Genomic DNA, 23,075 nt, shown 5'->3' with positions numbered 1-23,075 from the left:
GTTCGCTTCTCACGTCCGTCACTTCAGCAAAACACCATTCCAGTAGGGTCTATCTAAAAACGACCTTTCTCATCGGGTCTCTTTGGTGTCTACGGTGACTCTCGTAGGGGTAATGTCCTCATTACGCAGCTCTGTGGACACGAATGAAGGAGCTCATTTCCTTCTGCTTCTGTGAATGAAGCAGTTCCTCCTCAGTGAACTTGGGAAGCAAAAAATTTTAGAGCTAATGGGGAGCTAATCTTTACCCCTTAGCCAAAGGGAAGCAGTGCAGGACCAGGTAGGGATAGAGGTTTGAGATCGACCCGTCGAGCCGCTCCGACCTGTCAGCGGAACGCACCTCGTCCCAGTCTCTGAGCTCCAACAGGAAGTCCTGATGCTTTAATCACTTGATCAATCATATCGTGCATATATACATATACAGTAGCTCTTTTCAAAGCCTTCGAGTCAAGCTGCTCTATAACTGACCGATGAAGAAGGAAAAAAAAGGATGTAGGGATTAAAAAAAATAAAATTTTGATAAGATGAATAATAGATGACAAAAGCAAAGGAAGGAAATGAAATCCTGCATATATAAACAGTAATAATATTTGTTAAATTAAGAATAAATAGCATAAATAGGAACCTCACGCTCCTGCGAGATGAATTTTGATGATGATTTGGCCACTAGGGGGCAGCGGCGCCAGCTCTACGCTCAGCACTGATCGATAAAAAGTTTTTACAAACATATTTCTGTCTACATGAAGCTGAACTCTGACCTTTTGGTAGTTTAAACTATTGTAGATGAGAGTCGATGAGCTAAATGACACCAAATCTCGTCTCAGTCATGTCTGGATTTTTTTATATATGATTATAACTTTTTTTTTTTCATTGTCTGTGGAACCTTTAATCAGAAGCAGAACACCTTTTAACGATCTAGAACATGTAAAAAACATGAAATCAAACCAGTGAGGTTCATGTCAGCCAGCCGGGTTCCCTAAAGGCCGGAAACTGGTTCAGGAATGACGATGAGAGCTTTTAAGTCTGTTTTTTTTTTTTTTTGTGAGTGTCAGCGCCGTAGGGATCGTCAGGTAAATGTCTCCCCTTCCTCTGGACATATATATCAGTGTTCGCTTTCACACTCATTCCTCTGGGTTCAGACATTACAGACTCAGCTAACAGGCAAGGATTTACATGTTTGAATGGTCCAACGCTGTCAAAAAAAAAAATCTCCCGAAGCACATGGAGGATTTTTTTCCCTTAAACTTAAATTTTCATGCCGACTTTACATGAAATTATAAATTAGAAGAACAAATAAAAACCCTGTTTTCGGTACCTTTAGACTGCGACTCAGAGGCTTTGCTGGTGGTGGTTTTCCAGGTTCAAACTGCCTGCAGTCACGATGACGGCATGAGAAATCATCTTCAGCGTGACACATGCCTCCTGCCCTCCTTTCATCAGGTATCAAAGGCAAGAGCATCCACACCTCCTCCATTTAGTGGCTGCAATAAAAAAAAATTACAAACTTCAACTGCTAAAATGGCTTGAAGATGGCGGGCTCGGCTTCGGGCGGTGCAGGACATTCCATTGATGTTACAATATTTTTTGTGACCAATCAACCGTCTGAAGCGTTCTCACCTCACACTTTAAAAATAACATCTCAGTTTTTGCGGAAGTTTATTTTACAGCAAACTCAAGACAAAAGTTTGTTTTGACCCATTAAACCTATTTTAACTCTCAGAGTTATTTAACATTAAGGAGGAGAATTCAAGAAAGTAGTGCATCCCTGGGATGCGCTTCAAGAAAAATTTGTGCATCCTATCGGTTTTAGAAATAAAGAAAGATGTAATGCTTTTTTTTTTTTGCACTTTTGCTTTTCATTCTATCGTTTTCTTTACCTTTAATTTATATATTCTCCTGTGGGCACTGCACCAAGCAGAAAGAGCCTTCTCCACACAAATTTCAGTAATACCGGTAGTAATATCTGTCCACTTTTGATTGTTTTTTCTGCAAGAAAGCACTCGTTGCCACTTGCTTTTTCCCCAACTTTTGCATCTTTTTCAGAGGCATGGTGCTGATGTGGCCCTCGGTGAAAAAGAGTTTAATACTCCCTAACTCGCGGTTGCAGCTCTAACAATGAAGAATTAATCAAAATGAGATGATGTGAAGTCGAGCATCAAACCCTGATGATTCAGATCTTGATGACTAACGGTGAGTGTGCTGACGACGAAGCCGGTGCGGTTAACAAAAGGAGGCTCTTGTGCAAACAGGGGCCCTTTGATTTGTCGGTGGGTTTTCCTCGCTGGCTGGTACCGAGTGATAAAAGAGGACTTTCATATTTATGGGATTAGCAAGAGAAGAAGATGAATGGTGCGTAATCGCGAAATCAAAAGGTATCATTTGTGCTGCAGCTCCCCCGACAAGACCTGAGCTTTGATAGGAACACGTTTAACGGTGGAAAAGCTGAGTCATGATTTCATGCATGTGCTGCTAATAGTTGGGTTCGACCCGCTAAGGCAGCGGGCGTGAGCCTGAACGCAACACTTCAATGGAATCAGTGTGTGTTCGTGAGGAAACCTGCGTGAAGAATGTGTTTGTGTGCACATGTGTGCTGGAATGGAAAATGTAGACTCAGATACAGACAGGTTACGCAAGTGTGCACTATTGTGCAAGTTAACATTCTTTCAACACCAACCTGTGGTTGTCTGGCGGTGCGGTCTGCTGCCCTCTACTGTCAACCTGCGGCACTTTATCGTGAAAGTTCACCAACACGACCGTCTGAGGGCCCAGACGACTCCAGACACGAAAGTTTCCTCTCTTTGTGGTCTAGTCTAGCCGGTCAAGGTCCGTCTATGTTCTGGAGAAGACGTCTCCTATTTTATTTTTTGACATTTTGCCTCGTAATCACAAAATTCCTGACAAAATTTCCACAAACTTTATGGAGGAGTTGGATATATTACTCCCAATCACACCTTAAACTTGCCAAATAAATATAAAAAAATAAGTATAAAATATAAAGATATAAAATATAAATATAAAATATAAATATAAAAATATAAATACATATATATAAAATATGAAAAATATATAAAATAAAAATATAAAGACCACTTCCAGCACCCAAAAGATTAAATTGACTACCTCCTGTGTGGAATTAAAAAGTCCAGTTTCAAATAAAGGACTTCTACGATTTCAGAATGATCTCTTGCCACTGACATAAGGAGCAGCAGATGTTCTCTCTCGTCTGAAGAACGCACTAACAGACTTGAATCGGTTGGTTGCAGCCGACACACCGAGACGTTATTAGGATAATTGTGATGCATCAAATTATTATTTCTGTCAGAGCCTCATGGGGAAGCAGATGTGAATAAAATGCACACTGACAGTGTTCACCAGTGTGTTGTGTCAATGCTTTAGTTCAGGAGACAAAAAAAGTAGAGGCCAAAAAAGCAAAAAGGGCCCGAGAGGCAGGGTACACCCTGGAGGCATCGCCAGCGCATTGCGGAGACATTTCAAATTAAGAACAGATTAAAAAAAAAAAAAATCTAAAAAAAGAACCAACTGATTGTATGATTAAATGCGCTAATATATTTCTTAGGTTCTTCCCAGCTCTTAACATACAGTAGGGCTAACTGCGTTGAGTAGCATTTAGGCGTTAGCGGAATATTCTTAGCACAAGTCCTGGTTGTCGTCATGCTCCAGCGGCATGCTGGGAGCTCAACACTTATATTTAGCTGTCTTGATAAGCATTTGAAGTGGAGACGGACAGTCGGCGATCACACCCTGACATGTGTGGGACGCCGGATGCGTTCGGGCGTCGGCGGAGCGGAAAGATCCCGCCCAGCGCCGCCCGGTGTCGCCGCTAAACGGAGACTGTTTCCTGAACACGTTATCACTTCATACAAGAGCAGAGACCACCGTAAGAAATAAGTGTACATCTTTAAAGTGGGAATAAATACAGACTTCTCACACATAAAACATGAATAAGCGAAACGGTTGATGCTAGCAAACCAACATGACTCAGCTAAATTGCCACGGCTAGCACACAGACATTACAAAACATTCCGGAGAACAAAACCGCATCACAAGCAGAACCACATCAACAAAACAACCGGGTTGTCTTTAGATTTTTACCTTAAATTAAATTTCAGCTTAAACGCAAGTAAATTTTACAATCATAAGATCTTTTAAATCTGTCTTTTTTTTTTGTGGCATCATCAAGCTAAACTTTTTTACAGATAACCATGTGCTGGATAAACAGACATGTTACGCAATAGATGATCAATTCAGGTATTGATCTGTCATCTCAATAAGAGTTAAATTCAGCAGTCAGACAGCTCACACGTGTCACATTAAATACTTACATTGGAAGCAAACTTCAAGCTTGCATTCAGCATTTTTCATTGAACATTCTACATTCAAACATATTAATAAATACCACATTGTCACTGTTTTACCAACAATTCACTAAATATTCAAATATTGCATTTGGAAACTCCATTCACAAAATGTCACAAAACATTCACTCAATGTTAATCATCCACAAAAACGTGTTTTCCTAAGCTTTGCCGAATCTAATACAGGTAGTCCTCAACCTATGAACAGAAATGGTTGTTCATAAATTGAATAAAATCAAATTTCAACCTATAATCACCATTTGAAGTCATTTAAATATCATTATTCATCTAAGTACTGAACTAAAGTTATATTCCCCAAAACCGACCGTAAAACTATTACAGGATATAAAAACAACATATTTTTGTTGTGTGGAGGCTTTCAGGCCTTAAAACTTTATTTTCAAACTTACTTTTCTCGCATCTTTTCTTACTGTTTTATTTCTTCCGTGTTTCTCTGCGTGTCTGCGCAGTAGAGGTGCGCAGAAACGACGTGTGGCGTTAAGGTGTCGTTCTGCACTTGGTTATTTCTATTAGTGGATCAAAAATTAAATAAAAAAATCAAAGTTTAAAAGCACATGGACGCATATCCGAATAGTTTTCTTTATTTTGCTTATTTTTATATTTTTAGGTGTATTTTAGGCGCAAATTCTTCAACCTACAGGTGTGTGACAAACGTAAATATCTAAAAACACTCATATTTCCAATGATTTTAAATTTATTTCACAAATAATAATTAACCACTGACTGAGAATAAGGATGCTGCTTCCATAGAGGAATCTCTTGGAGACGCAGCAACACTTCAGAAATTCATTTTTGCACCAGAAGAATTTTGTTGGTCTGAAACCTTCTCTTGGGTCACGCTGATTGGCCACATGGTGTCTGTCACGTGGTCACTCTCCCAGCTTTCCACTGTGTATCTTTTGGGTTTATATTAATAGGCTGACACACACACACACGCACACACGCACACACGCACACACACACACACACACACACACACACACACACACACACACACACACACACACACACACACACACACACACACACACACACACACACACACACACTTTCCGGGTGGGAATGGAGCAGGGTGTGACACACTTGTGGGATAAAGGTGATAAATAGTTGAGATTGGACTGCTCAGATTTCCTGTGAAGCTGTTTATTTTCAAAAATCCAGTCTAAAATTAAAATGTTGTAACTGAAAAAAAAAGAAAGAAGTTGTTGAGTTTTGTTTTTGTGGTTTGCTCAGTTCACGCTTTCACCGCTAGAGGGCGGTGTTGGCTCACTGTTGACTCACAATGGAACTGATGGCGCTGCAGCAGAAGAGAAAAACTCCCCCTGACGCTTTATTTAATCTTTACTTTTATTCAACCAGTGACAACAGTCGGATTATCATCTGTAATCGGTTTGTAGATGATAAAAGTCAGGTTATAACTGTACAAACTGGAGTACAACAATCTATTCCTGCAAACTCCGCAGGAATCTGTCAAACGTTTACAAAAAGTCATGAATTTAACCCTGAGATAATTATATTACATTAACATACATAGGTCCAATAATAAAAGAGTAGCACACTGATTTTAACATTTGATCATCAAAAATAATATACAACCAAAGGCTGAACAAAATGTACGATTTCAATTTTTTCTGACTACATTGACTATTTTTTTTAGGGCAGAAGTAAGACAAGTAAATTTAAAATACTGATAACTTTTGTTATGGATCTTTTTTATCTTAATTTACAAACAATTTGTAAATAAATTAAAAATTATTTGATTAAAACAAATGCAAGTTAATATATAATTAAATTTTCATTTGGTTTTTGTATATGCTCATGTTGGTCCACTATGTGGCTTTGAGAGATTATGAAATCCTAAGCATGAAAGTTTTTGTATGAATTATAATTTTATGTATGATTATTTACTGTAAAAAAAAAGAAGACATTTTGAAGGTAAATTTTTTTTAAAAAAACCAAGTGATTACAAGTTTTTCAAGACTCACATACAGAAAAATAAGAAGTTAAAATATAAAAATAGCAAAAGAAACTTGGACATTTTTAATAAAATAGAAATTTTTTGGTCCAATTAATTTAAGGAAAATGAAATTTTCCTTCAGCACCTGAAGCAATCAGTTGTATTTTTGACTCAGTTTTGTCAGTTTTGGTCCTCCATACAACAAGTGCCTTGAAGTTCAAGCAGCATAAAGCTTCTCTCTTTATGAATAATTGACCATTCGATGTAAATGTTATTTTTCATGACCAGAACAATTAAAGCGCACATAAACGTTTGGCTGTGTAACTGCGCAGTGATCCATCGGCGACCAAGAGCTGGAATAGACGAGCTGAGCTCGAAAAAAAATCAAATACTATGTGGTAAACTTCGCACATGTAAAAAGTTTAGCACCATTTGAATCTTCCAGTCCGTCTTTCTGTCTTTTTCTGTCTCTAGGCGCTGTTGGACGTGATGAAGACGTAGATCCTGGCCAGGAAGGAGGTGAAGGTCCCCTGTCTCAGCAGCTTCATCTCCACATCTATCAGGAAGTCTTTGGGCTTGTTGACTTGTCTCTGCAGGTAGACGGCGCCTGTGAACGCGTTCAGCTTCCTGGTGCTGAAGTAGCCTTCCTCGTTGCCCTTGACGATGCCGATGAAGACTCGATCGCCGGAGTAGGCGGGAGACGGTCCGATCCTGAAGATCTGGGCGGGGATGATGATGTTGGTCTGGAAGCTGAGCTGGTAGTAGGTGATGCGGACGGGAGAATTCTGACAGTCCACCGAGTTGCTGGGACAGCTGGTCCGCTCACAGCGCCTAAAGGAGGCGAGAAGGGCAACCAGTAAAACCAGTCGGGGCGGGAATATTAAAGCTAGTTCAGCATCTTATATGAATCAAAACATCTATAAATACTCAAAAACAAATACAGTATTTTCTGCACCTAAAAGCCTTTAATTTATATTTCTAAATTTAATTAATCAATTAAATTTAATTTACTTTACTAATCCTCAAAGGAAAATTAAAAACTCAATTAAAATTTAGAAATTAATTTTCTCAAAAACTGACAGTGCGCCTTATAATCCAGTGCGCCTTATATATGAAAAAAAAGTCTTTAAAATAGGGCATTCATTGAAGGTGCGCCTTATTATGCAGAAAATACTATAATTGATGATCAAAACGAACGTCTGAGTGGAGAAAAACTCCAGCCGGAATGGATTTGGTGGAATTTTTGTACGTCAGGGGCGTCAAACTCGATCACACAGAAGGGCCGAATTTCAAGACACAGGTCAAATGTAGGTCAAATAGTCATTGCTCTTATTGTTGCTGCAATATTTTGAGCTAAAAAAAAGGTCAATTTGTTTTTCTCTCAATAAAGTCGATCGGTGGTTGAAGCGTGAAACCGATGAAAACATCTGCAGTGAAGCGACGTGTTGAAATGCATTCACTCATTAATGTGGGATTATATCGACAGCAGCATCTGGCTGCAGAATCTGTGCAACAGATAGATGGGTGGGAGTGGTGGTGGTGGTGGTGGTGGTGGGGGGTCCTCTGGTGGCCTCTTCCAGAAGCTCTCAGTCTGTATTGTGATGCTGCTCCTCCATTCATCAACATTTATAGCGCAGCCTGGAGGAGGAGTTGATGTAGTGCGTCATAAAATTTGCACAGCTTCACGTCAAAACAAGACGTGTTTCTGCAGCCGGCGCCGCTAAATCACAGCGCGGCGCCGCCGGCAGACCGGAGGACGTCTCCATCCGTCTGCGGCCGCCGAGTCCACTCATGAATGAAAGATGTCTCCCCAGTGGTCGCCACGGCAACGTCACGCCGAGGTTAGCACGCCATCTCCTGGTGGCGTTGATAAGACACTGACCGGTGGAAGGTGTGTGTTTGTGTGGATGCACGGGTCAGCGCTCGTGTGTCCGGGATACTGCAAAAACTACCCATCATGCAATGTTTTATTGGTTGGATAATTCATGAAGATGCTCTGAGAGAATTAAAAAACCTGACTCACGTGTCGGAAACCTTCTTGTAGTTGTCGGGGCAGTCGAAGGCGAGGCACCTGAAGCCGCCCTGCAGGTTGTAGCAGGTCTGCCGGCGGGAACAGTTGTGGCTTCCTGACGTGCATTCGTCAATATCTGACAGGAAGAAGAAGAAAGAACAAATTGATCTCCTTCCTGTCTCCGTCGGCAGCAGACGGATGTTAGAAGATGTGTTTCTGGATGAGGAGAGCCTCTCTTTATGTTTCCATCCTGGTTGCCTGGCGACCAGTAGGGACGAATGACAGCAGCAGGCTAATTGATGCTAAGCTAGGCTAATTTTGGGTGGTGTGTTGTGGGCTGGTGGCTTGCTTAGAAGCAGGAAACAGCGAGGCAGCGAAAAAGTTTAGAATTATTTTTTAAAAACTTTTAAACGGGATTTGGTTTTTGCGTTCACAGAACCGCTAAATTGGGTTGTTCCTGCAGCACCACGGAAAAAATACAGTCAAGGATGGAAATCGGAAGCGCTTTAGAGACGGTTTTCCTTTGCGGTCGGACACCGGCGCCCCCGTGTGGCTCACCTCTGCAGGTGCGTCCGTTGGCCGACATGACGTATCCCTGAGGAGGACAGGAACAACGGTAGCTACCGGCAACGTTCACACACTGGAAGGCGCAGAGGTTCCCGATGCTCTGGGAACACTCGTCAATATCTGGGAAACACACACATTGTATGAGCTGGAGTGTGTATATATATATATGTATATATACATATATACTGTATGTATGTGAAGCAATACCTTCACAGGTGCGCCCGTCCTCCTTCAGGTAGTAACCTTGGCGACAGTAACACTGATACGAGCCGTAGATGTTGGCGCACTCCTGGCTGCAGGGGTTGTTGTCACATTCATTCACATCTAGACCAAAAAAAAAGATTAGCGGTTAGCGTTCATATTTTAGTTTTCATCAATAATAAAGAAACTGTCGTTGCTCAGACAAATCTGCAAAAACGACAACAAAAAAAACCCAACAGGATGAATTCCAAACAAACAAAAACGTCGACATCTCGACTTCTCTGGACGATGACAGCGACAAAGTGGAGTGAAGGCGAAATGTCGCTTTTTAAAAACATCTCGAGTAAAACTGATGGATGGCGTCTCGTTACGTATGCACGCCGGACGCCTCGGCGAAATTAAAACCCCGACAGGAAGCCGTTGCCGCTGATAACAAATATGTACATAAAGCTTAAGGCTCCTATCTGGGTTTAGAATCTCCAGGGATCTGCATTCAGCTTTTAACGCCACCTCAGGTTCACCTCGAATCCGTCCAGAATGATAAGACGGTTCGCCAAGAGAAAGAAGAAGAAGAAGCATGTGACGTACCTTCACAGTTCTTCCCATCGAACGCCAGCGTGAAGCCGGCGGTGCAGGAGCAGTGGTACGACCCCGGGGTGTTCTCGCACGTCTGGGCGCAGAGCCGACCGGGATAGCGCCAGCACTCGTTCACGTCTGTCGGCCGCAGGAGGAGGAAGCCGTCAGAACAGACAGAGAGAGAGAGAGATCGCCCTGGGACCCCCGGGGGCCTCACCAGGTGACGTATGGGAGGACTTGTTCAGTCATTCATTTCAAATTAGGAGCTAAAAAAACCCAAACCAGCTGGCCCTTAAAATGGAGAAAATCTGATGCATAAAACAGATGGATGGAATATTTGAGCATCAATGATTATACCTTATTGATTTATATCGATGCCACAGATTTGATGTTTCATGTCTTTTAACCTCGTCAAGTCTCTTTTCATCGATTTAAACTTTTTTAACCTCACAAAAATTTCAACTGGAATCCAAAGGAAACTTTTTTTTAATGTCATCATCGCAGCTACTTTCAGACCCTTCCCTATAATTACCACATAATTAGCATTAATTATCAGTGGATGACTATCAAGTCCTCTCTCTACCACCGAGCAAAATCTGACATCACAATTAACACAAAAAAACTTTTCCAGCTCTGATGTTAAGTAACTTTTTTTCGAGACGTCTTCAGCTTCAATAACCTCCAATCTGCTCTTCGTCCTCGGACGCTACGCGGCGCTACGTACCGGTGCAGACTTTGCGGAGGGTGTCGTACTGGTAGCCCGTCTGACAGTCGCAGCGGTAGCTGCCGGGGACGTTTTGACAGATTTGTCCAACGCCACAGCGGTGCGATCCCGTCTGACACTCGTCCACGTCTAAAGGGGGACAAAGACGAGGCGCCTCAGCGAGGTCCAACTCTAAAAACACAGCCCGACTTGGTTAAAGAGGTAAATTCTCACCGACACACTTGGCTCCATCGGGGCCGGAGGTGTAGCCGCGGCCGCACATTATTACCTTCTTCTGGCACGAGTAGGAACCCACCGTGTTGATGCAGTTGAAGCCTGAGCTGCAGGGGGCGCTGCCGAGGCTGCTGCACTCGTTTATGTCTGCGGAAACAGGAAGAGGAAGGTAAGATTCTGAAGAAGTTTGATCCGGATTGACAGACCGACCTCTCTCCAATTCTTCCGAGTTGTTTTCACAGAACAATTATGAAATTGTAATTACTGGATGACTAATCTGATATCTATTCCAGTGATCAGGGAGCATTTTTTTTTATGCATGTAGTCAGATGAATCGAGATGAAACGGCACCAACAAAGTCAGAAAAAAACGTCCAGCTGTGCCCAAACAGCAGGTGAACGTCTCAGAAAAGAAAAAAGACAAACTTTAGATCTGAAGACGACTAAAAGAAGCCTTCAAGGCTCGGCTGCAGCTTTATAATAACCCTTCAGTCTGTCAGGACGTATTGGGGTTTGCGTGGCTTTAAATCAGAAGAAACGTTTAGAATATCGGGGGTCACTCAGGGTCAACCTCAGGAGGTTAACCCCTGAGGTTAGTAGGTAGCCAATGTTAGCAGACAGCCAATGGGGAGACTCCAGGAAGTCATTTCAACCAGCTAAGAAGTAGCACATGATATGAGCTTTTATAAGCTAAGCTAAGCTAACTATGTCCTGGTATAGCAAATAAAATTAAGGCAGGACACCCAACACATGACCCCTCCTCTACGATGGATGTTTTTCCTCTGGGCTGCCGTAGAAACATTCATGAGACACCATCTAGGAGAGGTTTTGTCTGCTAAGGGTTTCCCATTGGCCGGAGGAGAGAGAGTCTCTTACCGATGCAGTTGCCGTGGGAATCCTGTCTGAAGCCACTCATGCACTTTTGTTTGGGATTACACCGGAAGGATCCCAGGGTGTTCTCACACATGAGGCCCACGCCACAGTCGTGGGTTCGCAGGACACATTCGTCAATGTCTGGAGTCAAGAAGAGAACACACGCCAAATTAAATAAAAGGTCTTCAACCTGCTTTTGAAATCAGTCCTCGCTGGAGGACTGCGCAGGAGGCGACCAGTAGGTGGCACTGTGGCTCAAGCCCAGAACAACCGGTTTGAATTTCCTCACAGCGCTCTAATGTGGGAAGAATTCCCCCCTCCTTCACAAAGATATCACTCGTTCCAGCTCTGCAATTAACAGAAGTTGCACAAAAAGTTCTTAAATGACAGTTCCTGAATCTCACGCACGACGGACGGCGTTTAAATGGAAGATTTGTTCTTTTGTGCTGCTCTCCTTAGGGGGGGGTTGGCGTCGTAGCAGCACCCCTGCGACTCAATCCGTGGCACATTAATGCGAAGTCTTAACTCAGGGCGTTCTCTACCAATCGTGGGATATTTCCAACGTCTCTCCTTTCTTGAACACAGCTAATTAGTCCCCCCCCCCGTTGGACGGTCGACTAAATATTACCTTCATTATCGCGTCACATTGATTACTTCTCGGCAGTGCCAAGTGCTGATGACATGAGTTGCAGAGCTTTAAAGTGCTTTAACGCCTAGGCGATGTTGCCTGTCCGGGTGATTATCTCTTCATGAGGTGAACTTGGGCATCTGCTGAAAGGCAAATATCTCTAACGGGGGCAAAAACTCATGAGAGGATGACCACAGCCGTTGGTTAGAACGATGGTAAATAATCTACGCGACTCATTAATCTCTTGGACATGTGCTGATTAAACAAATGTTGATTGTAGTCCTGCTTCCGCCCAAGACTCCAGACTGTTACTGGCGTTCTTGGGGTTTGTAGCTGCACACGGGGGGTTTCTTTAAGACAAATTACACTCCGAGCAACAAAGGAGGGGGTGTGTGGTGACAGACGTACAGACTGGAACAGCCCGTGTTTGCAAGCAGGCCTCTCGGATTGAGTAATAAGGTGTCGGACTCTCCTTAAACTGCTAGAGTCGAGGGTCGTTTGAGGTTCTCCTGAACAAGCAAATCAAAAGAAACGATTAAAGACACGCTAAACGTCGTACCAGCGGTTGTTCTGTCTGATTAAACAAAGGAGGACTTTGTATTTCTGGCCTTGCCTGATTTAAACTGACCATAAAATCATCATCATTATAATTATAATAATCCCACGGACAGCATGCACTGAAATGACTCAGCAACTCGTTAGAAACAACAACGACGCTCCAACAGAAGCAGCAGCCACATTTAGCGTTTTCTGCCGAGTCATCGCATGACAAAACAGTTTTCAGATGGACGAGTTGGGCGAGTCAAATCTGCACGATTCAAACCGTTCCGGAAAATAATCCGGGTACATTTGTACGTTTTATCGTGAAGGAAAAACATCGGGCGTGACGGGACTCACCCTCGCAGACGCCGTTCCTCAGCAGGTGACCCGGAGGGCAGGTGACCTGCAGCTCGCACACGAACGAGCCCACCGTGTTCACGCAGCGCTCGCCCGGCCCACAGCGGTGGGTGTCGTCCAGGCACTCGTCCACATCTGCAGGAGAAGAACAAGGAAGACTGTGTGTGAGTTGATGTGTGTGTTGTGTGTGTGTGGGGGTGGAGGTGACGCCGGCTGATGGACAGAACCGGTACACATTCGCCCCCCCCCCCTGTCCTCAACTGGCTCTGTCATTATGATGAGTCAGCAGCAGATGGTCGGCCAGGAAAACAAGCAGAACCGAACAAAGGAATCCATTTTTACAGGCAGGCGTTTGAGGCGCATCAGGAAATGTTTACCTTTAAGCTGAGTCATGCTTCAATCCGACACACTTGTGAAGCTGCTAGCTGTGTGGGTGACGGGGGTGAACCTCCAGATTGACCTTTGACGAATATTTTACTTGTTTTGAGTTTTTCTGTTTTTATTCACAACTCGATCCATTGAGTTTCGTCAGTGATGGATGTCGGGTGGTTGGGTTGTGATTTGGCGTTCCTACTGTCCGATCCACGTTGGACGGTTCCAGTGCAGATTTCATGGAGTTTAGTGAAGAAGTGAGCACTGGAATGGGCCAAATACGATTGGAGTTTGTTGGAGATTCAGGATTCAAGGGGAAACCTTTGAGTTGGAAAACAATCGTTGGGGTCCAGGTTCAAATCGTGGACCAACTCCCAAATCTGTCACGTCTCCATGAGAGAAAAACATCAAGAACGGAACGATAGTCGCCAACTTCAAGCGGCAATCGAGACTTTTAAAAGTCAACGAAGTGCAGACTGGCTTCATAAATCCTGGATGGCTCGAAGTCGGAATTTTGTATCGGGCTTTTGGCAAAAACGAAATATTTTTCCCGTTAAGCTTATTTCTTTTGAAATCACCGATGAAATTCACCTCAGATTTAAATCTTCAGTCAAACGGCGCCGCAGCCAGGAAACAGGAAGCGTTGATTTATGACGCTGGTGGGCTAGTACGGCTCGCCTTTATCTAACTGCTGCGTTCCCTTATCATGCATCACAGCGTATTACTGATTAGCTGGATGCTACGACCGTACTGGCATTGGAATAGCGTTTGTGCATGTGTGTGTGTGTTGAATCCAGCTGATTCCACAGGGAAACCTGACGAAACAAGAAAAAAAAAAAGATCCTTTACAAAACTGCATCTGCCGGAGAATAAAAGGCTGGAACCGTAGGGGAGCGGCTCTCCTCCTGTCGGCCGCCTCTAGTTAAGACGGCTTTTGCTTCGGAGGCTGTTCTAGGGGGAATACGAATGAGCGACGAGCTGGAGAACACCTTCATACGGAGTGTGGGGGCAGGAAAACACTGATCTGAGGTCTGGACTGGTGTGTGACGTATCTCGACTGAAAACGCGACTCAAAACGTAGATTATTAGATCATCTAAAGCATCCGCGGAACATTTCTCTTCTGACTTCTGTTTTGGGGCCACCTTCTCCTTGACAGAGAAACATCTGTCTTCTCCATCGAACAGAGATTTCCAGAGGCGGATCTCAGGCTCTTGGCCTTGCCCAGCGCTAAAGTCTGGTTTGAGGTGGCTTCCAATATTTACATGGTGCCACCTGGTGCAGAAAGTTGCCCTCTTCTTCCATTCTGGTGGGGGAGTCTTTTCCAGTAGGAAAAAGCGCCTCAGGGTCCCAATCTTCTCCATCCCTGGGAGCGGTGGCACCAACGCCACCCCAGCTGCGAGGAGTGAAGTCATGCAACACAAGTTGGAAAAACACAAACACTGACAGGGAGAAACGGCGTTCCGGGAGGAATTCCATCAAGGCGACGCCGTTCGTCAGACAAACACACGGCCTCTTGTTCTTCTCGCCGGAGCAGCAGACGATGGAGCTCCGATAAACACGAGCTGAGGTGGATGAAGTCAGCCTTGGCTTATTTGCAGACTTTATTTGACACAGGAGGGTTGCAGAGGCAGAACGGTCGGGTCTGAGCAGGGTAAAGTCAACAGGGTCGGTCTAACAGAAGGGTGCAGATGAACACGGGTTTGATCTATAAAACAGATGCAGGGCTGCTGGGTCACCTGCAGACTGGGTTCACATAAAAACGCTGTGAAAACGCGTGGAGCGAGGAAAGCCATGAGCTAGACGGCGCGGTGACGGTTTTACCAGCTGTACCGATACTGTACCTCATTATTCTGCCTCATTATGATCCTCAGCCATTATCAGAACAGGCACAGATTCTGCTTGATTGGGTTTCCAGTTTTCTGCTTCTCTAACTGTGAACCATGTATTAGATTAGTGACTCAACTTTGAGGGAAAAATACATTTAGCTTCTTGGATTTCTGACACTTTAGCTAAGTTAAACAAAATTTCTGCGTTAGCCTGCACTGAAGGGAAACTTCCTGAAACGTTTTCAAACCCTAAACGGACGTCCATTTTCCAACCATTTTCCTGTTCATATCTGATGTTTAGGACCGACTGTCTACACTGTTTTTAGCAAGTGACATCCAACGATTGGTGACAGTCCAACCAATCGGTGTGTTTGGAGCTGCCCAGACTGAGAATCATCGATCCCAATGGGATTTGTAACTTCCTCTCAAAAGTGGTTTCAATTTTGTTCAGACTGTTCAGACTACAAAATGTATATCCAGTTCTCGTGACCATTCCTGTCCCGACTGGAAAGCGGAGCCGCAATCCGTTAAATCCACAAACAAGACTCCCGCCGTCACGACTCTGCATTAATCCCGTCCATATTTGTGATCAAATCTCTTACATTTGCTCAACAAATGTCAGCTTACATCCTGATACAGCGTCTACAGGTCTTGGTTAACTCCTCAAAACCCCCGCCCCCCACCTTTAACATTCTATCCGGCCAGTGCCAAAAGCCGCCCACCCACGTCCTCACATGTGGGAACACTTTCAGGCCGAGTCCTCGCGCTGAACGGGGTGATAGGAGGGGAAACACTAACTCCTATGCATGCAGAGGAATTATCCCGTCTGCCCAACGATGGAATAAATCAAGTTGAGGCGGACGTGGCGGAGCTCGGGTCGTTAAAGCGTTCATACTGAAAGTCGTGTTAATATCGCCCACTTCCTACCTGTAACTACTCAGGAAAGCACACGCGGTGTTAGCAGAGGTTTGCAGGGGTGGCACGCGTTGGATTCCAAAGGTCGACCATTTATCACGTTTTCCACAAAAGGGAAGAAGTTGCCAAGTTCAGACTGTTTGAAATTCAAGGATCAATTTTCACACCGGTGCAGCAGACGCATGACGCTCATAAGGCGCTCATGGAAAATGGTGTTTGGAAACAGCAGGATTTGTATTGTTTAGGCCAATAAGAGGACTTTTCAGCTAGCTAGTTAGCTAAATCTGATTATTTTGCTTGACCTTTTAGTTTTTGACACCGATAAATACAAATTGTGTTATCTCCCAGATGCATCATCCATCAAAATTGTTTGGGATGCTTTGGTTTGGGTCACTTCCTGCGAATTTCCAGGAAACATTAACATCGTTTTCAACTCTGGTTGATTAGTAGGATGCTCACGCAACGAACTAACTCAAACCCTTACGTCCTGTTAATCTACTTCCTGTCAGATGCTCTAATTATCTTCCAAACAAAACAGTAATTGTGTAATTGTGATGCTTCAATCGCCTGACGACCAGCACCTGTTGTGTCACGTTCTCACGCGGCGCTTTAATAAATGAAGGTATCTCGTCGCGTGCGTTGTTTGTTATTGCGGCTACAGCTGTCTCCGTGTAATTGGCTACAGTTGACTACCAGCCTCCGCCTACAGGAAGTGTGATCTCTGTCAGTCGACGCATTGTTTAATGTCACAAGACCTGCATTTCCCTGCTTCATGACCGACTGCATCCAATTAAAAAATGTGCCGATCTCCGGACAGGCTCCTCCATCGCTCTTTTGTTCTGTTGTCAAGGCGACGTGTTTGTTGATGTTAGTGTTGGTGGCACTGGCTAGTTCGTCACCTATTGCTAAGACTTGCTTCAGGGGTGAAAGTCAGCTCTTACCTTCACAGGTTCGTCCATCTGTCATCAGCGAGTACCCTGGGAAACACGAGCAGTGGGCGCGGCCACCCGCCGCCGTGCAGCGCTGGCCGCAAGGACCGTTATCTGAAAAGACACGAAAAAAAAACAAGAAAGTCAGATTCCACAACGGTACGCCTCCAGGACAGTCATTCGCTCATAATGTCTTAAATTCCTCATCCTGGCGCCGCTTCTCCGCTGTCCTGGTAATTCATCGGCCTGCCGTTTCGTTCCCAGAGGCTCTGGTGAAGCCGGTCTTCGCTTCGCATTGATCTTTGCTTTCTCACAGGAAGGAGCCTCTCATAAAGCCTCACATTCACACACAACAGAATCAATTTTCTCTATTTAACAGCTCGATGAGCCTCGTCACAAAGAGCCAACGGTCCGTTTGTCTTTCTCACCAAGACTGATCTCCAAGACTGTAGTCACCAAGACTGTGGTCACCAAGACTGTGGTCACCAAGACTGTAGTCACCAAGACTGTGGTCACCAAGACTGTGGTCACCAAGACTGTGGTCACCAAGACTGTAGTCACCAAGACTGTAGTCACCAAGACTGTAGTCACCAAGACTGTAGTCACCAAGACTGTAGTCACCAAGACTGTGGTCACCAAGACTGTAGTCACCAAGACTGTAGTCACCAAGACTGTAGTCACCAAGACTGTAGTCACCAAGACTGTGGTCACCAAGACTGTGGTCACCAAGACTGTGGTCACCAAGACTGTGGTCACCAAGACTGTAGTCACCAAGACTGTGGTCACCAAGACTGTGGTCACCAAGACTGTGGTCACCAAGACTGTGGTCACCAAGACTGTAGTCACCAAGACTGTGGTCACCAAGACTGTGGTCACCAAGACTGTAGTCACCAAGACTGTGGTCACCAAGACTGTAGTCACCAAGACTGTGGTCACCAAGACTGTGGTCACCAAGACTGTGGTCACCAAGACTGTAGTCACCAAGACTGTGGTCACCAAGACTGTAGTCTCCAAGACTGTAGTCACCAAGACTGTGGTCACCAAGACTGTGGTCACCAAGACTGTGGTCACCAAGACTGTAGTCACCAAGACTGTGGTCACCAAGACTGTAGTCACCAAGACTGTGGTCACCAAGACTGTGGTCACCAAGACTGTGGTCACCAAGACTGTAGTCACCAAGACTGTAGTCACCAAGACTGTGGTCACCAAGACTGTGGTCACCAAGACTGTGGTCACCAAGACTGTGGTCACCAAGACTGTGGTCACCAAGACTGTGGTCACCAAGACTGTAGTCACCAAGACTGTAGTCACCAAGACTGTAGTCACCAAGACTGTAGTCACCAAGACTGTAGTCACCAAGACTGTGGTCACCAAGACTGTGGTCACCAAGACTGTGGTCACCAAGACTGTAGTCTCCAAGACTGTGATCACCGACCAGTCTCATCAAGATGGAGGTTGTGGGATTGATTCGTATTCGGATCAGGATCCAAACAATCGGAGACACACCGGAGGAGGAGGAGGAGGAGGAGGAGGAGGAGAGGAGGAGGAGGAAGGCTTTAGCAGCTGTAAGACACGAGCTGCCCATCTTCCCTCGACTCCATCAAAATTCAGCCGGTGAAGCCGCGGCGGCGTAAACATGACAGATCAACTCGGCCTGGCCGTCCTGACAGCTGCATGCACGCACTCTCCCTGAAAGGGCTTCTGACTCCTGTAGATAAAGGAGTTCCTCTCCTCGGGGCGATCAGACAGGACATTAACACTCCATGTCAGCCCGACTGGGCCGAACCTACCGGCTTTGTTTCCATGCAGGCAGAGATGATGTGTGGAGCAGATTAAACAAACTACTGGGCTGCAGGCTGGAGACGCCCGGCGCTGCTTGTGCACTTTTGTACAAAACGCTCTCTAAAGCCACGGAATACTGTCAAAACCCATCGCACATAAAGCTCGGAAAAGACAACCTTAGCTGTGGCAGCGATCCATAAAGAAGAGTCTCACAGTAGGAAAAGCAAATCGGGGCCAAAAATCTACAAATCATATTTCATTATCCTGCACAGAGCGGCTCTCCGCTGCTGGCAGGCTTCACACAGCTGGTGAATTGTCTCAGAGCCTTTACTGCTAACATAAAGGTCAGCAATTATTTTGGAACAAATGGCCCATTTGCATAGCTTTAAAGTTCACTCATTTACACAATCTGAAGTTGTGTGTGCCGGCTGAGGCGTTCAAATGCAGCCCGTATAGATGCGGCTAATCTGAGGTTACTGGCTGAGATCACAGAGGTCAAACGGCGTCATCCGGGTGTCTCGCTTTTTAAGAGTAAGGAGTAGTTACATTTATATTACATTACACTGAGTTATATTTATTAGTTACATCTGCCCCGTTGAGGACAGCCGTTATGCTGATGTGGCCCTCGGTGGGAATGAGTTTGACATCTTTGGTCTAGCCTCTAAGCTAAAAGTGTTAGCATGCAGTGTGCAATGATGTTGCATGTATCAGTCAGCGTTGGCGTCACCTGCACACGGGTGGAGGGGCGTGGCGTCAGTCGTGGTCGTACTAGTGGTGGTGGTGGTTTGGGTCGGGACCACGGCGGGACCGTCCAGCCCGACTCTGTTGTCCTCATCAGGGCTGACTGCACAGCAGAACGAGCAGAAATCACGTTAGCTTAGCAGGACGCTGCTAATGATCAATGTCAAGAGTTAAACTCCACATTTATTCCATCCGATGTCGTCCAATTCGTTTACATCATCGCAAAAGATTTGACACTAAATCAAACTTAATATGGGGTTGATGGGCATTTTTATATGATGATAATGATGATGATGATGATGATGAAAACCGTTGTTGGTTTAAACGCAGCCTAATAATAGTTAATGAGCGAACACTTCATGGCTTCCTGCAGTGAATTCCAGGCGTTTGTATCTGCTGTCTTGTCTTTTTGTTGGTTGGTTTAACGGCGGGTCAGACGGGGGACAACGTGCGGCCCTCCCCATCGAGAACCCGCCTCAGTCTGATCTCTGTGGCGGGACCCATTGTTTCATTATGAGATCGGAATCAGCTGGGACGCGACCAGACAACAGGAGTTTTCCTGTTTCTCTTGGAGAGACAGCGAGAGTTTTCTACGTTCCGTATAAGCATCTATTTATTAAACTGCATGACTTTTCAAATGTAAAATTGATGCTAAGCTTCAGCCTCCCCTTTAAATATAAAGTTTAACATCAGGAACATTTATCAAACGCGCTGGATCGTCTTGTACTCTGTCTTTTTTTTTTTTTTTTTTTTAAATCACATTTAATGAGCCCTGGAACAAAAGTTACTCTCACATGCTATAATGCGGGAGAAACTTTCTCCAGCTCCGTTCAGAGCATCTGTCTGGAAAAAATATTGGATAATGAAGACAAAACGGCTCAATGCTGTGGTTGCAAACACACACACACACACACACACACACACACACACACACACACACACACACACACACACACACACACACACAAAAAAAATACCCCAACAAAACAATAAAAACACATTTCAGCCAATTATATTTAAACATTAGAGCGAGACAGACTGAAACTAAAACCAGGTGACTTGAAAAGACGATACGAAACCACAGATACATGTTTTTCTTCTTATCTGAGGCTCTTGTTTTTTAAGCCCAAGTATTGTTTTAATGTGATTTGCAGATGTTGAACAGCGAGTTAGCTTAAGCTAAACCTCGGTGAGGAGATTCAAAGAAAACACTTCTCATTTGAAAACAGATGAATCATTTCTAGATGGATAATCAACACATGGTGTCCCAGTTTAAGTCAGACTTAAGTCTGGATCAACCTCGCCGTGGTGCGTTCGAGTACCCGGGGCGCAGGAGTGTCCGTCCCGCTGAAGGACGTATCCCGGGTGGCATCCGCAGCGGTAGGAGCCCCAGGTGTTGGTGCAGGTGTGCTGGCACAGCTGCCCCGGGTGGAGCCGACACTCGTCCACATCCTCCTGCTCCTCCACCGCGTTGGCAGCTTCGTCCGTGGCGCCGATGGAGAAGGCCTCCTTGGGGAACATCCTGTCTGAGACTAGAAAGAAAGGTAGAAGGAGTCGCTGCGAAATTAGTTCCAGCAACAGATTGCGATATAATTTATCCAGCACACCTACCTGCATTAAAACCGAGATGAAGATGAAAAACAACATCTGTTCCTCTTTTAGGTTTGGATACACCGCGTTCGAGGGACGTTTGGATTCTCTAAATTACCATTATTACAGGAAACCGCGAGCAGGAACAAGCGCAAAGGTCACAGTCTTAATGGTGGAGGTGTTGTGACTGCAGGACGCTAATGCGAGAATGAAGAGGAGAGGCAATAAATCCTGAGCATCTATGGAGAGCAGTTACAGAAGAAAGGGAACATCGAGAAGCAGGAATGAAATTACTGGAGGTACTTGTTGAAAATACGGTTTTATTCTATCGCCTCTATTACACACTAAAAATAAAATACTGCAAACATGTTAGTTTGAGTCACGCAGAAAATAAACCGAACGTAAACCTTAACCTTATTTTCTACCGACTACAACAACAAGGTGCGACATTTCCATTTTCCATTTCTCAACAAGTTGGAGTGTCTGGAGCTCTAATTAGACCCGGCCCATTTCAGAACCTCGGCTGAAGAGGGAAAAGATGTCGCAGCTCCTGGCCCGACTCAGCGCGACTGGGGCCGACGGCGTCGCCGGTGACTCAGCCTGTCAGAACGCCAGCGGCAGATTTTAGAGCGTCCAAAATTTTTCTCTTTTCTTTACTCTCATCCGTCCCCATCCGATCGTCAGACAGCTGGATGAATTACCGGAGCAATTAACCCTCCGTGTTAACCCCCTTCAAACCCAGCGTTCGGTTTCTGCTTCATTACATCATTAATCGGGAGCGTTTAATTCAATGTCAGATTGCAAAGGCTTTGATAAACCAGTGCCTTCATTACGGGGGTTTGTGAAGAGAATAACGGGCAGCAATGATGCAAACAATGCCGATATATCCCAATCAAATCCAGGAAGGAGCTACAAAAACCGGGTGAATCAGAGATTCTAAAGTTCCTGTTTGTTAGTCTCTCTTTTAGTGGGTGATAACTGACGTTAAATGATTGGATAGACGGATATCTGAAGGAGTGATTGAACTAAAACCATTTGTATGTGATGAGTGTAAGTTGTGGGCTACTAAAATGGGGCAATCCTTCAAGGAACCCAACTAGACACTGACTGGACTCTTGCCTGGTCGCCCCTAGAACCCAACCCACCTCAGGTCTCCAACATTGGGTTGGGTTCCAATCCCCAGATGAAACACCTCCATCTGGATCACAAAAATAATCCTCACCTGAAGGTACGAATGCATAAAACTTCTCTTTCTTCAAAAAGAGTCAACACGTGTGAAGCAGGTCCGGTTAAAGTTGAAGCAAATATTTCTCACAGTCATTATTTGGGGTTTAAACTCAGAAGTGCAAGGAGATTAAATGTTTCCTGTTTTAATTAAAACGCGATGAGTCATAAGACTGTAAATATACCCACCCCCCCACGGAAATAATTACGCTGCATCTCATCCTTGCTTTTATCCATAAAAATGCTCACAAAGTAAAGCCATCCTTCACCAATCCCCCGTGAGAGAACTCCTGCAGCTCCTCTGCAGGTTAATTTATTCCCGTTTAAAGAGTGACATCATTCAAATTTCCTGCTTTACAGCTGAAGGAAACGATGGTTAGAGCGGAGACTATTAAAAAGGAGGGATTTAGGAAGAATTCGTCTGATGTTGTGAATCAAATAACAGGGTAAGGGAAGGAGCGTGGAGGCTGACATCAGGGCGCCGTCATACTTGGGCAAACTATTCCCATCAAATCCCAACCGCAAACTCGGACCATTAATCCAATGCAATGCCATTCTTTGAGTCCAGTTCCGACCAATAAAAAGGTAGAATGAAGCCCTGATCAATTTTTTTAAGGAAAAATCTTTAAGTATTTAAGGAGGCGGAGCTTCCCAT

The 23,075-nt window shown here is 44.7% G+C and overlaps 1 protein-coding gene and 1 long non-coding RNA gene across 3 annotated transcripts in view; both read right to left on the bottom strand.

Annotated features, from left to right (window-relative positions):
• LOC137595838 (uncharacterized) overlaps positions 1 to 4,919 on the bottom strand; it is a 40,110-nt gene extending 35,191 nt beyond the window's left edge. Inside the window, exons 1-2 of the long non-coding RNA XR_011035466.1 lie at positions 4,784 to 4,919; positions 1,313 to 1,478 (exon numbers count right to left, since the gene is read on the bottom strand). This is a non-coding gene — a long non-coding RNA (uncharacterized lncRNA). The remainder of the gene's footprint in view (positions 1 to 1,312; positions 1,479 to 4,783) is intronic.
• An 803-nt stretch (positions 4,920 to 5,722) lies between these two features.
• Positions 5,723 to 23,075, bottom strand: part of fbln2 (fibulin 2) — a 37,191-nt gene continuing 19,838 nt past the window's right edge. Inside the window, exons 6-17 of one of the 2 annotated variants that reach the window (XM_068314643.1) lie at positions 20,929 to 21,138; positions 19,593 to 19,709; positions 17,096 to 17,197; positions 13,041 to 13,175; positions 11,519 to 11,656; positions 10,644 to 10,790; positions 10,431 to 10,559; positions 9,719 to 9,844; positions 9,137 to 9,253; positions 8,921 to 9,049; positions 8,375 to 8,498; positions 5,723 to 7,182 (exon numbers count right to left, since the gene is read on the bottom strand). In XM_068314643.1, coding sequence (XP_068170744.1) covers positions 6,822 to 7,182; positions 8,375 to 8,498; positions 8,921 to 9,049; positions 9,137 to 9,253; positions 9,719 to 9,844; positions 10,431 to 10,559; positions 10,644 to 10,790; positions 11,519 to 11,656; positions 13,041 to 13,175; positions 17,096 to 17,197; positions 19,593 to 19,709; positions 20,929 to 21,138 — 1,835 coding nt within the window. In that variant the 3' untranslated portion in view covers positions 5,723 to 6,821. The remainder of the gene's footprint in view (positions 7,183 to 8,374; positions 8,499 to 8,920; positions 9,050 to 9,136; positions 9,254 to 9,718; positions 9,845 to 10,430; positions 10,560 to 10,643; positions 10,791 to 11,518; positions 11,657 to 13,040; positions 13,176 to 17,095; positions 17,198 to 19,592; positions 19,710 to 20,928; positions 21,139 to 23,075) is intronic. The other variant, XM_068314644.1, reaches the window with a different exon arrangement.

The sequence above is a fragment of the Antennarius striatus genome, chromosome 5 (genome assembly GCF_040054535.1).
Source record: "Antennarius striatus isolate MH-2024 chromosome 5, ASM4005453v1, whole genome shotgun sequence".
Taxonomy (NCBI): domain Eukaryota; kingdom Metazoa; phylum Chordata; class Actinopteri; order Lophiiformes; family Antennariidae; genus Antennarius; species Antennarius striatus.
This window is presented reverse-complemented; position numbering and strand designations above follow the sequence as displayed.